Raw genomic sequence first — 14319 nt, 5'->3', positions numbered from 1 at the left:
GGTTAGGGACCTTCAAAAGGGTCACCATGTACTAGAAACTCCTACCCCTTTCAAAGCTCTTACCAAAGGTACAATCTTTCTTCATTTCCCATGTTTTATTTTCCATTTTCAGCTTAGTTTCATTCATGGATAGTTCTCATTTCCTCACTCTAAGTTGAAACTTTGAAACAGAGCAGGGTTGTTAAAAATGTGATCTTTTTTGTTTGTTGTGGTTTTGTTTAGTTTGTGGGTGATGAAATCCTCGTAGACAAAGACCAAGAGAAGCTAGTAGAGCTGAAAAGGGTTCAAGAAAAATGGTGGGGACTCCTATTAATGGAAGAGCAAGGCCAGCTTTTGCAGTTGTAAATGGTGGACATGATCAACAACATGGCCCTAGTAGTGATCCACCTAGCAATGCTGGGTCAGATTATGGTGTTATAGAGTTCACTAGAGAGGATGTTGAAGCCTTGCTAAATGAAAAGTCCAAAAGGAAAGACAGATTCAATTATAAGGTTAGTTAAGATCTTGTTGTTTTAAGCTCAATGCTTGTTTTGGTTAATTATTTGAGTTTGAGACCAAAGATGGAACCAAGATTCTTAGTTGTTTTGGTAACCATCATCGTGTATTAACACTAAATTTGGGAATTTTTAGGAAAGATGTGAAAACATGGCAGATTATATAAAGAGGCTTAAGGTTTGCATAAGATGGTTCCAAGACCTTGAGATAAGCTACTCATTAGAGCAAGAAAAATTGAAGAGTTCATTGGAATTAGCCCAGCAAAAATGCATGGAGATAGGTAAAGATTGTGTTTCAATTTTCTTCCATTTTTCCTTCTTTTGAAAAATCCTCACTAAGTTGTGTACTTAAGTGGTTAGATTCATTTAATTACAGAGTTGCTGCTCAAAATCAAGGAGGAAGAACTGAATTCAATTATTGTGGAAATGAGAAGGAATTGCACTTCTTTGCAAGAAAAGTTAATAAAGGAAGAAACAGAAAGATCAGTAAGTTAGATTTTTCATCTCAGTGGAATTTCAAGAGTGAATTGTATTATGAAAACTTGCAAGGGACATTTTTCAATCTCAAACTTATACTTTTTATTCTCTTTGTAAACCCAAGGCGGCAACGGAATCTCTTGTTCAAGAGAAAGAGGCTCGGATTAACCTTGAGAGGTCTCAGACTGCACTAACAGAAGACCTCAGCCGAGCTCAGCGAGAGCTCGAAAGCTCAAATCAGAAGGTAAAGTAAAATTACAATCACAATCAACTAAGAACTTCAATTCTTATGAATTATTCCTAGAGATGTCAAGAATTATTTGTGTAACTAAATGTCTTCATCAATGGAGTTCTGCAGATATCATCACTCAATGAGATGTATAAGCGGTTACAAGATTACATAACAAGCTTACAGCAGTACAATGGAAAGCTTCACTCAGAGCTTTCTACAGCTGAAGAAGAACTTAAGCGTGTAGAGAAAGAGAAGGCTACTGTAGTGGAGAGCCTCACAATGTTAAAGGGCCAACTTACTTTGTCTATGGTGAGTTTTCTTTTGGTGTGTGAATTATTTCAATGCAGAACTCAAGTAGGTAAAACAGAAATCCATGGATTCTTAACCAATACCAACATGGAAACAACTCTTTTCATAAGCACAGAAATGTGCAAAGTGTAACTTTTATTGATGAAACAGATTCTAAGGAAGAACCTTAAGATGTATCCATTGTAGTTTAGATGCACATGATACTTCTATAATAGCTTGGCTATGATAGATTTTGAAATATCTTTTATGTTTTTGATTGACCGGACCATATGCTCATTGTTGGTCCTGCCTTTTTGTTCCTCGTTGTGAGCATGCACATTCCCAACCATTACTACATGCATAACTTAGCAACATATGATCAAATGTGGGAGTTTTTTTTGTCTCTAAAGAGAAGTTATGTCATAATTATTTTGTGCAAGTTTGTGCTGTTTTTCTAAATCTTAACCATAAGTAATGTGGATTCTAGATTCGTTATTAGTATCTTTCATGAAATTCTTGATAATTGTTTCACTTAACATGCAATCTGTACCTTATTCAGTTCCATTTTTTCTTTTTAGTCTTCTCAAGAAGAGACTACAAAACAGAAGGATGCTTTGACTATTGAAGTTACAACTCTTCGAGGAGAATTGCAACAGGTAAGAGACGATCGTGACCGCCAGTTATCTCAAGTGCAAACTTTGACTACTGAATTAGCAAAATTCAAAGATTCTTCAGAGAAGTCAGGCTCTGAACTGGGGAACTTGACTATAAAAGCAAGTGAACTGGAGGTCGGTTTTATATCCTATTTTTGTTTTCATAAATATCACAACTCGGAGCTGCTATATAGCCATGAGGTGTTTGATTTTCCTGTGCAGGCGAAATGTGCCTTGCAAGATAGCAAGATAAAGGCATTACAAGAGCAGCTAGAAACTGCAGAGAAGAAACTGCAGGTAATGAGGCATAGTTTTCAATGAACATGGTAAAAGTTTCAGACTTATGATATGATGTTCTTTTTCTTCTCCTTATCAGGTTTCTGATATATCTGCAATTGAGACAAGAATAGAATTTGAAGGCCAACAAAAACTTGTAAATGAGTTACAAAGACGCTTGGCCGATGCAGAATATAAAGTTATAGAAGGGGAGAAGCTGCGGAAATCGTTACACAATACTATTTTGGTAATTTACTTGGCCAAAACAATAATAAGAAAGTCTAAAGTCCAGACTTTACCTTATTAAATTTTAATCCCTCCACTTCATTTTAACAGGAACTTAAAGGGAATATCCGCGTCTTCTGTAGAGTTCGTCCTTTGTTACCGGATGAAGGTTGTAGCACAGAAGGAAAGATTATATCTTATCCCACATCCATGGAAGCTGCTGGTCGAGGCATTGAACTTACTCAAAGTGGTATGGCTCGTGGTGCTGTCATCGAAGTTGTTTCTCTTCTTATTCTTGCATGCTTTGTTTAGTTATTTTAGTTATCATTTAGTTGTGTTATATATGTTGCTTCTTTTCTTAATTAGGCCAAAAGCATTCTTTTACATTCGATAGAGTTTTCGCACCTGATGCATCACAAGAGGAAGTTTTTATTGAAATTTCACAGCTGGTGCAAAGTGCTCTTGATGGTTATAAGGTAATTTCTGTGTTCTTGCTTGGATGCATACAACTTTAGCAATTAGAACTGTTGATTCTTTGGAGTATGATCAATGAACATATACTTTTCCAGGTTTGCATTTTTGCCTATGGTCAAACCGGGTCGGGAAAAACCTATACAATGATGGGCAGGCCTGGACAGCCTGAGGAAAAGGGCTTGATACCTCGCTCGCTAGAACAAATTTTCCAAACAAGACAGGCTCTGCAAGCCCAAGGCTGGAAATATGAACTTCAGGTTATATATGAAATATACTAATTCAGTATTTTCTTTTCAGTTTCTTCACTTATGCTTGATGTCTAAGTTTTTATTTCGAAACTCTTTTATAGGTATCAATGTTGGAAATATACAATGAAACGATTCGCGATCTGTTATCTACAAACAAGTCATCGGATGCAGCTCGAGTAGAAAATGGTACTCCTGGAAGTGGAAAGCAATATGCAATCAAACATGATGCAAACAAAAACACACATGTCTCTGATCTTACAGTGGTGGATGTTCAAAGTGTAAAAGAGGTTGCTTTTCTTTTGAACCAAGCTGCAAATAGCAGGTAATTAGTTCATAAGGTTCCTTCTCCCATTTCATAGCCATGTTTTACAATGATCTTCACTCCTTTTACTTAACCACTCCTTGTAACATTGGCAAAACAGAATCGATAACTATTTCTATATTTCTTTTGTTTCCTTTTAGATCTGTGGGGAAAACACAGATGAATGAACAATCTTCAAGGAGTCATTTTGTGTTCACGCTTCGAATATACGGTGTTAACGAGGTATGATGCTTCTCTTATAGTAATCTGAACCTTGATTCATATTCCAGTCTTAAACACTGACATTCACCTGATTGTGATAGAGCACTGACCAACAAGTACAAGGAATCCTGAATCTTATTGATCTTGCCGGGAGCGAGCGTCTTTCAAAGAGTGGATCGACCGGGGACCGATTGAAAGAAACTCAAGTATGTAAAGCCTTTCTTCCCCCTACCATCTTTTTCCATATACTTCAGCTTTTATTTATCTAGTTGTTTCAAATGATGGTAATTGTAATTTTTGTTTTTTCAATTGTAATTAGGCAATCAATAAAAGTCTATCATCATTAAGTGATGTTATATTTGCCTTGGCCAAGAAGGATGACCATATTCCATTCAGGAACTCAAAGCTTACATATCTACTTCAGGTACTTTTCTAGTTCTATCTTGTGTTCTCTAAGCCTGTGTTTCTTTATATTTGAAGACACACACACATATATATAGACACTGATGTATATAAAATACATGTAGTTTGATTGGTTGTTAAGACACTAAATATATGTAATTTTTAAACCCCTTGATGGTGAATACCAAATTCATGAATAACATATTTGAATACAATGATTGTGACAGCCATGCCTAGGTGGAGACTCAAAGACATTGATGTTTGTGAACATATCTCCAGAGCAGAGTTCAATGGGGGAGTCGCTATGCTCACTACGGTTTGCTTCAAGAGTCAACGCTTGTGAAATTGGTACACCTCGCCGACACATCAATGGAAGAACCTTTGACTCACGCTTGACCTATTGCTAATCGTCTTATATATATTATATACTTAGGATTAATCCCAATACCATAACCTATATAACTTCTTTCTACCCATCAAATTGCTAAATCTATGTAATACCAATAATAAACCAAAATAACTTTGATTCTAACATCTCCATATATATATAGTTTGTATAAAAATCAAAATTACTTAGCTTTCTAGTTTTTTGTTCTTGGTCGTCGCCCAAACACAGAGACTCGGGTTGGGTTCAACCCGCCAAGCAACACACAGACAAGTCGGTTCTACCGGAATATAGTTTGGGCTTCGGCCCTGTTTCATTACAAAAGAAAAATTAACGGATCAACCATTTTCAAGTACTTTTTCATATCCCAAAAAACAAAGAATTAAAAAATCCAGGTAAAGCATTAAAACAATTCCCTCTTGTGGGAAAGTTTTTCATGATGCATCTTTTTATTTTACATTTTTCTGAATGTGTTCGTAAGTTCGTTCAATGGCTGATCACTTTTTCTTATATCAATATTACCGAATCAGTAAATATTAAAATTTAAAAGCATATAATTTATATTTATTAGAATTTACATACATAAATCAATACAGTTTGTATTTATATTTTTTAGAATTTACATACATAAATTAATAAAATTTAATTGTCAAAAATAATTTAATATTTATATTAATTAAATAATGACAAAAATATTTAAAATTATTGACCCTAAGAGTTCCTCTAAAAATAAAAGAGAGTTTTTCATGCTTGTTTGTCATGAATAAATTTCATTGTAATTATACTCGAGATTGTGATTATTTACGAGTTTACTCCGAACAAATAAAATTTATAGAAAGAAGGTATTTGAACACTTAAATAGATGTTTCGCAACATTTTTGTACTAATTACTGAATCTATAATTAATGACGAATTTAAAAAATGTTGACGGTTAGAACTCTTGTCTTCACAATAATACACGTACATTCATCTCTATCTACAATAATAATAAATTGATCTGTGGATTTTTTTTTATTTTATACTTCTCATATTCTCTACCTTTATATTTAAACTAGTTTTACTTAATCAAACACCGATTTAGGTTTACAAATATTAATATAGAGTGGAGGATTATTTTAGTTCCAAACTTTTGGACAAATTTTAATTGAATCTTTAATATTTTAATGTTTTATTTTAGTGTAAAAAGGTTTTAAACGAGTTTAATATTATTCTGTTATTACATTTGACACCAACAATTAATATATTGTAAAACCAATAATTTTTTATTTCAATATGTAAGTAAAATCGATTTACTAGCTAACAATCATCAATGCAAAAAACTTTTCTTTTGATTTTTAAAAGTTGATTATTAATTGCTAGGATTCGGATTTTGGTGACAGTTTTCTGATCGCTTGATCTGCTTTTGAACTATACTTTCTTAAAATTCTTTCCATACTAAGGTGATTTTGTAACTTGTTAACTTTGATGCACGTTAATATTATATTTATTTAAAAAAAATTTAAATTAAACTAAAATATTTAAGATATTAAAAATTAAATTAAAATTTGACCAAATTTTATAGACCAAAATAGTATTTTACAGATTTAATATATCTTCGCCCTTTATACGTACTTAAATAACAATGATAATATATACACGTATCGCATTCGTATATATATAGTATACGATTCGTTAAAGCTGGCAAAGCAGGTCAAAGTTGCAGGACACAGCTGCGAGTGAGAGGTCTCTATTGGTTTTATTCTCCAAAGTTGGAGTGTAGGACATGTACCAACCACAAGTTACTTTTATGTTTCAGCATTTTTTTGTGTAAAAGCTGTGTGTAAAAGATTTTAACTTCTCAGTTCTCACCCTGTGATACTGTGTACGGCTCAATATCTTATTTCTTATCCTTCGTTACATTGTCCTAGTTTATCGTCTTCTTTTAATTTTGTCTTTTCTCTTCTCTTCCATATTGCTATTAATTGGATGGTGTCAAGTTCTGGGATCAGGGATGTCAAGAGATTAATTATCATTTAATTTATAATTTTTATCATACGTTAAGTTTTATTATTTTGGTAAAGAGTGATTGATAAATCTTTATATTATCATTTTATTAAATACGAGGTGTATATTAATATTAATATAGTCATTAAAATTAACTACTAAGATAAAAATATTAAAATATAAAAAATAAATTAAAAATACATGTATTTATATATAAATATATAATAATTAATTTTAGTGATTAATTTTAATATTTTTTTCAGTGTTCTCAGAGTCTGTGCTATGGTGCATGCTTTTTGCCGATGATATCGTCCTTATGGGAGAGTCAAGGGAAGACCTAAATAAGAAGTTGGAGTTATGGAGAGAAGCTCTAAAAGTGTATGGTTTGCGCATAAGCCGTAGCAAGACGGAATATATGGAATGTAAGTTAAGTCTGAGAAGGGAAAACCCCAATATAGAGGTGAAGATTGGAGAAAACATCCTACGAAAAGTTAAAAGTTTTAAGTATCTTGGGTGCATCATACAGGATAATGGAGAGATTGAATAGGATGTAAATTATAGGATCCAAGCAGGTTGGTCAAAATGGCGGAGTGCATCTGGTTTTATATGCGACCAAAAAGTGCCTTTAAAACTTAAAGGTAAATTCTATCGCACCGCTATAAGACCGGCTATGTTGTATGGTACGGAGTGTTGGGCGGCTAAAGGGGAGCACGAACATAAGCTGAGTGTGGCAAAGATGAAGATGTTGAGATGGATGAGTGGTCATACACGATTGGATAAAATAAGGAATGAAGATATAAGAGAGAGAGTTGGAGTAGCACCCATTGTGGAAAAGATGGTTGAATCGCGTCTCAGGTGGTTTGGACATGTGAGAAGAAGACCGATAGAACATCCAGTCAGGAGGGTGGATGAGATGGAAGATGGACAAAGGGCGAAAGGCAGAGAAAGACCTAAGAAGACCATCCATGAGGTGGTCAAACGAGATCTACATGTAAACGGTCTCTCTGTAGATATGATACATGACAGAGCATAATGGCGTCGTTTGATTCATGTAGCCGACCCCACTTAGTGAGACAAGGCTTTGTTGTTGTTGTTCTGAGAACCGGACCGACCCGGCTGGTCGGACCGAAAAACTGGCGAACCGGTGTCATAACCGGTCCGGGTGAGGCATCTAACCGAACAAGAAATCGAACCAGAATGACCCGAATTGAACCGGTCAGGTTTGATTAGAACCGGTGAACCGACAGGTTTTATTTAACCCGGACCGGTTCGAACTTTTTTTTTATTTTTTTCTGCGCTGGAAACGACGTCGTTTCTTAATTAAAAAAAAAAAACAAAAGCTGCTGTTGAAAGTGTAACCCTAGCCTCCATCCGTCTCATTCCCTCCATCCCTTGTTTCCCACTTTCCCTTCCCAAATGGTTTGGCCATGAGAAACCACCATGGCACCATGACTCCATGAGAGCTGACAGCTGAGAGATAGAGAGTCTGCTACTCACCACACCTCACCACCGCAACTAGAGCAATGCGCCACTCACCACCACCAAGAAGCACGTCCACGGTCCATCGAAGATTCAACATTCAAGTCGCCTCCTCGTCGCCTACTGACTCCTGGTCCACTGGTCGTCAGTCGTCAATCGCCAGTCGCCAGTCGCCACCTCCGGTCTCCCTCTTCTCTGCTCGTCCCTCCATCCCTCCAGGGTCCAGGTATGTATTTATTGCGAGAAGCCTATTAGGGATGGAGGAATTAACCGGGTTAAGCATCATTTGGCTGGAAAAGGCGGAGATATTGAGGCATGTCGAAAGGTGCCAGCTGTGGTGAGACACCAATTCAATCAAAACATTGAAGATCTTCGAACCAAGAAAAGGAAAACTCAAGAAGAATATGCAGAAAGTTATGGTGCTTGTGATGACGTTGAAAGTGAATTTGATGAGATTGAACGTAATGAGATGCGACAACAACAAGCATCAAGAATTCCAGCACCTAGCTCTAGAAAGGGAGTTGGAAAACAACTCAAGGGATTACAATCCTTTTTTCCACCTGCAGCAACACCTGGAGCTCAACCAAGTATTAAAAGTGTTCTCCAAAGCAAAGAAATTGTGGAGAAGTGTGATATTGCTATTACAAGATGGATGATGGATGCTTTTGTGCCATTCAATGCGGTTAATTCAGCTTATTATCAGCCGATGATCGATGCTATTGCAAACATGGGTGCAGGGTATAAAGGGCCAAATTACCAAAGAGTTCGTGGATATTTGTTGAGTAAATTGGTTGAAGATGTAAAGAAGATGATTGAAGGTTATCGTGTGATTTGGAAACAAATTGGATGTACTATCATGGCTGATGGATGGACTGATCGTTGTAGGCGTACTTTAATTAATTTCTTGGTTTATTGCCCTAAAGGAACTATTTTCCTAAAGTCAGTTGATGCTTCTCATATCTCGAAAACTGCTGAGGCTTTGTTTAAGTTGCTTAGGGATGTTGTGTTATTTGTTGGTCCTGAAAATGTTGTACATGTAGTGACGGATAATGCTGCAAATTACGTTGCTGCTGAAAGGTTGTTGGAATCGGAGTTTCCTAGATTGTATTGGTCTCCTTGTGTGGCACATTGTATTAATCTGATGTTGCAGGATATTGGGAAGTTCGTGGAAGTGACTGAAACTGTGTCACAAGCTTCAATGATTACGAAGTATATCTATAATCACTGCCATCCGTTGTACTTGATGAGACAATTCACAAGCGGCCGAAAAATACTTCGTCCAGCTCCAACTCGATTCGCCACTAATTTCATTGCTTTGCAAAGTATTTTGGCTCAAAAGGATGGATTGAGAGCTATGGTGACATCTAGAGAATGGACAAGTTCAACTTACTCTAAAGAAGCCAAAGCTAAAAAGTTTGTGGATCAAGTCTTAGATTCTAAATTTTGGAATCAATGCACTGATATTGTTAAGCTTACGGAGTCACTTGTTCATGTATTGCGTATTGTGGATAGTGAAGATAGAGCTGCAATGGGTTTCCTTTATCAAGCTATGTATAAGGCTAGGGAAGATATGGTAAAGAGGTTTCAAAAAAGAAAGAGGGTTGTTGAACCTTAATTGAAGATTTTAGATTCACGTTGGGATTCACAACTTAAAAGAAACCTTCATGCTGCTGGTTATTGGTTAAATCCAGCTTTTTGATTTAATTCTGCAGAATTTGACAAGCACAAAGAAACAATTTCTGGCCTACTAGATGTGATTGAGAGATATGCTTACGGTGATGCTGATTTGAATACTAAATTGACAAGTGAGAAGATAATCTTTAAGAATGCTGAAGGAGATTTTGGAAGACAGTCTGCAATACATGAGCAAAGCACAGTGATGCCTGGTAAATTTTTTATTAAAATTAGTCTTTTATGATTGTGATATGTTTAAGATTTGATTTTTATGATTGTGATTATTTTCTTTTTCTGTTAAGATCAATGGTGGGAATCTTATGGATGTCGAGCACCAAACTTGTAAAAGTTAGCGATTCGTGTTTTGAGCCAAACTTGTAGTTCTTCAGGTTGTGAGCGTAACTGGAGCATTTTCGAACACATTCACTCAAAGAAAAGGAATCGGTTAGAGCATCAAAAGCTTAATGATCTTGTTTATGTTCATTACAACTTAAGGCTACAACAAAGGTACTTTTTATTATTCTTTCTTGAAGGCATTATTTTAAATTTTTAGTCATAATAAGAATAATCAAGTTAATTGATAATATAGGAACCGAATGAGAAAGCAAAGTTATGATCCAATTTGTCTTGATGCATTTGAGGATCATTCAGAATGGATAATGGAAGATTCACAACCATTTTTAACTCCTGAAGAAGTTGATGCTTTACGGAATGATCTTGCAAATATGTCTCTTCAATCAGCTTTAGATGATTTGGGTATGCTTTTGTTAGGGATGATTTTGTAATGCTTTAACCAAATGTTTTGCCTTATTATTGATTATGATTTGTGAAACATTATTGAAATGCTAGATGAATTGAATCTGAAAGATGATCGAGATGATGGTGAAGTTAATAATACTTCTGCAGAAAATGCAAATCAGAATGAAACCAATCAAGATGTAGCTCCAGATTTGTCAGATGAAGAAAGATATCCACACTTTGAAGTTACTCCTTGGATATAATCCATGAATTGTTATTTTCATTGTGTTAAATTGAGTTGTTCATGTAATAGACTAATAGTACTAACAAATTTTATGTTTATTTTCGTATTACTACTTATTTTTAGGATTTGAGACTTAATGTTTATTAAAATATTATTGGAGATATGTTTTTTAACTGTTAATTTTTAAGTTTTTAGCTATTTTATACGTTTTACTTAGTGGGACTGGGTTAACCGGTTCAACCAGTGACCCACCGGTTGAACCAGTAACCCAATGACCTAGTAGCCTGAGTGCCTGACCGGTTCGATCACCGGTTCAGTTCTGACAACTATGATTTTTTTTTATAACCGATTGATTTTAATATGTAAATAGTATTTTTATTTATTAAAATTTTTTGTTTTAGAAAAACTCAATTCACTTTATCGAGGAGGACCATCTTAAATTTCAAATTATAATAATAATTCTTGAATAATAAGAGTACGGGAGCGAAAGTACGGGATCATGAAACAGCAATGGTTGCCGCTGCACAGATATCGCAGAGCAGTGATACTTTCGAACGGACAAGCATCTCGCGTCAAAGTTGCCTTTGATGATGACGTGAAATGTAGATATGGACTGGTGGGGCATTGTGGAGGCTGCGTGATGGAGGTCAGAAATGTTATTAGGGTGGAATGATAGGAATCGTATATAGCGTAAATGTCTTTAGGGATCCTAATTTTAAATCTCAAATTTTAAAACATAAAAATATTTAATTAATAAAATATTAACTCAAAATATTAACTAATACAATAATATTAAGTATACATAAAAATCAATCAATAATATAAAATAAATATTAAAAATAAATTAAACAAGAAAAGTCTCGCGTGAAATAGTTACGGTGGGTGACCAAAATACGAAGTTCTTCCATGCAAAGTTTCATGCTCGAAATAGACAGATTAGAGAAACTGAAGGACGAGAACGGACTGTACCGAACTGATGTGGAAGGTATTGGAGAGGTAGCTGAATCCTTTTTTAAGAAGGTCTTTTCTACTTCAAATCCTAAAAACCCCGAAGATGCTCTAGAAGGTTTGGAAAGGAAGGTAGATGATAAAATGAACCGCATACTCACTAGACCCATCACGGAGGAAGAGGTTAAAAAAGTTATTTTCTCTGTCAATCTTTTCTCAGCGCCAGGTGAGGATGGGTTCACAGCAAGATTTTTCCAATTCTATTGGGAGGTTATCAAGAATGAAGTCTTTCAAGCATGTGCTAGCTTTTTCTCTGGAGGTAAAATGCTTCGCTCCCTGAACCACACACAAATTTGTTTAATACCGAAGATTACATGTGTTGATTCTATGACTCAGATTCGACCTATTAGTCTGAGTACGGTATTTTATAAGGTAATTTCAAAGCTTCTGGCACATAGAATGTAGTTTTGTATGGATAAAATCATCAGTATGAATCAAAGTGCGTTTATTAAGGGTAGATTGATCAGTAATAATATACTTATAGCCCATGAATTTATGCACTATTTGAAGAACAAGAGGCAAGGTGATTTTGATATGACATTGAAGTTGGATATGAGTAAAGCCTATGACCGAGTTGAGTGAAATTTTGTTTGGGAAATGCTCAAGAGGATGGGATTTTTTCAGAAGTGGATTGACTGGATGCAGGAGTGTGTGACTACGATTTCCTACTCAGTTCTTGTGGATGGGTTCTCCCACGGATTTTTCAAGCCTACTAGGGGTCTTCGGCAGGGAGACCCCTTTTCTCCCTATCTATTTCTCATTTGTGTAGAGGGATTATCTCATCTGCTCCACAAGAGTGAACAGAGACATGAGTTTTCAGGTTTATGGTTAAACTGATGGTGTCCTACCATTAGTCACTTATTTTTTACAGATAATTCTATTCTATTTAGAAAAACCAACGCTCAAACATGTCAAAATATACTTCGACTACTTCAGGAGTATAGTTAGGGGTGGCAGTGGGGTGGGTAGGGGCGGATTTTTGCCCTACCCGACCCCGCCCCGCTGTCCTTTTACTCAGGTACTACCCGCCTCATCACTACCCGCGGCACTGATATCAGAGGATGAGGTATAGAAGCAAACAATAAGTAGAGGCAAGCATGGGAGGGATGCGAAATTGAACACATCTACACCATAACAACTCCGAATTTCTTTGATGTTGCTAGGACACCAAATGTCCTATCCACCACTAGTGGACCGACAGGTTTTAGGAGCTGAGTTAGCTAGGGGTGGCAGTGGGGCGGGTTTTTGCCCTACCCGACCCCACCCTGCCGTCTTTTTACTCAGGTACTATCTACAGTATCCTAACCCGCCCCTGCGGGTATCCGCCCCACCCCTACCCACCCTATAAAAATTTAATATTATTTTAATTTTTACATATTTATATATAAATTAAAACAAACACTTAAAATTCATAGATAAATTAAAATACAAACATAAAATTCATACAATGTCATTAGTTCAAATAACTTGAAATTAAAAAATAAATTACTGTTAGATCACTACAAATTCAACAATATAATAAAGAATTTACAATATTAGATATAAAATACTCTTCAATCCTTATTTTTTATCACTTTCTACATCATCATTATTAAAAATTTGCAAATCAAAATTTAAACCTGAAAATCAAAAGTGATAACAATTAAACAAAATTAAAAATACTTAGTAGAATTAAACAAAATAAAAATACAAACAAACAAAAATAATTCAAGTAATATATAATGACAATAAACAGCATATTAGTCTTCTTTACAAAGTTGAAACAAATAATAACACACCACACTTCTGTAAAAGATTAAACAAAGCATATAAATTATAGTATAAGACTTTAAATTATTAGAACGAATAATTATTAAGACTCATTTGTCAATAATAATTTATAAGCATGATTAGGGAGTGATTTAAGATTATTATTCATAAGCACATGACTCAGATAAATAGAACAATAATAATTCATAAGCACATGATTTGTCAATAATAATTTGGATTATTCTAGAATGAAAATATGATTGTACAAGAAATAATGAATTTCTGCCAAGAGATAATAAGCACAAGATAACTATCAAATAAGCACATGATTTGTTGAAATAAATTTTTTCTTTGATTCTCAATCAATGAAAAAATCATGTCGCCTTAAGAAAGACTCTATATTTCACTTGGATTACTCATTTTTTCACTGTCACCTTGGCCATGTTTTTCTACAAATTACTTTTTTCTAAACTACGGTTTTGATTAGAAGCCAAATTAGAATACTATCCCATTGACCTTTTAAATTATAAACTGATTTGAATACTATATGTTAATTGACCACATTAGTTTGTTTTTCTTATTTGTTAAGTTAGCTTTTCTATTTTCGGTGCTAACAGTTATTAATAAAGAAAAAGTGAAAAGGTTCTTCGTCCGTGTGGGTAGAGACATTCCTCTCTCCCTCTTTGTTCTGAAGAGTGAAAGTGAAACAAAAATCCTAGGACAACTATAAAATTTTTTTATATATTTTTATATTTAATAATATATAT

General features: G+C 34.9%; 2 protein-coding genes across 2 annotated transcripts; both read left to right on the top strand.

The window, feature by feature from the left end:
• On the top strand, positions 1-4876 carry LOC107613520 (kinesin-like protein KIN-14N). Its single transcript, XM_016315562.1, has 17 exons — positions 1-68; positions 223-491; positions 631-775; positions 871-980; positions 1096-1215; positions 1330-1512; positions 2070-2279; positions 2367-2441; positions 2521-2667; positions 2757-2895; positions 3012-3121; positions 3215-3376; positions 3469-3689; positions 3830-3911; positions 3992-4096; positions 4210-4314; positions 4520-4876. The coding sequence occupies exons 2-17, from the start codon at positions 294-296 to the stop codon at positions 4697-4699; spliced, it is 2292 nt and encodes a 763-aa protein (XP_016171048.1). The 5' UTR covers positions 1-68; positions 223-293; the 3' UTR covers positions 4700-4876.
• Positions 8184-9754, top strand: LOC107610583. Its single transcript, XM_021108131.1, has 2 exons — positions 8184-8219; positions 8303-9754. The coding sequence occupies exons 1-2, from the start codon at positions 8184-8186 to the stop codon at positions 9752-9754; spliced, it is 1488 nt and encodes a 495-aa protein (XP_020963790.1).

Source organism: Arachis ipaensis, chromosome B08, assembly GCF_000816755.2.
Source record: "Arachis ipaensis cultivar K30076 chromosome B08, Araip1.1, whole genome shotgun sequence".
NCBI lineage: Eukaryota > Viridiplantae > Streptophyta > Magnoliopsida > Fabales > Fabaceae > Arachis > Arachis ipaensis.
Note: the sequence above shows the minus strand (reverse complement) of the source record. Positions and strands in the feature narration are given on the sequence as shown.

Bases quoted from the DNA above. Each gene is read 5' to 3' on its own strand.
- LOC107613520 (XM_016315562.1), top strand. From the start codon at position 294: ATGGTGGGGACTCCTATTAATGGAAGAGCAAGGCCAGCTTTTGCAGTT. The intron at 2,896-3,011 runs GTATGGCTCGTG...TTTCTTAATTAG, and splicing joins CATTGAACTTACTCAAAGTG to GCCAAAAGCATTCTTTTACA. The intron at 4,315-4,519 runs GTACTTTTCTAG...TGATTGTGACAG, and splicing joins AGCTTACATATCTACTTCAG to CCATGCCTAGGTGGAGACTC.
- LOC107610583 (XM_021108131.1), top strand. From the start codon at position 8,184: ATGCGCCACTCACCACCACCAAGAAGCACGTCCACG. The intron at 8,220-8,302 runs GTCCATCGAAGA...GTCAATCGCCAG, and splicing joins CACCAAGAAGCACGTCCACG to TCGCCAGTCGCCACCTCCGG.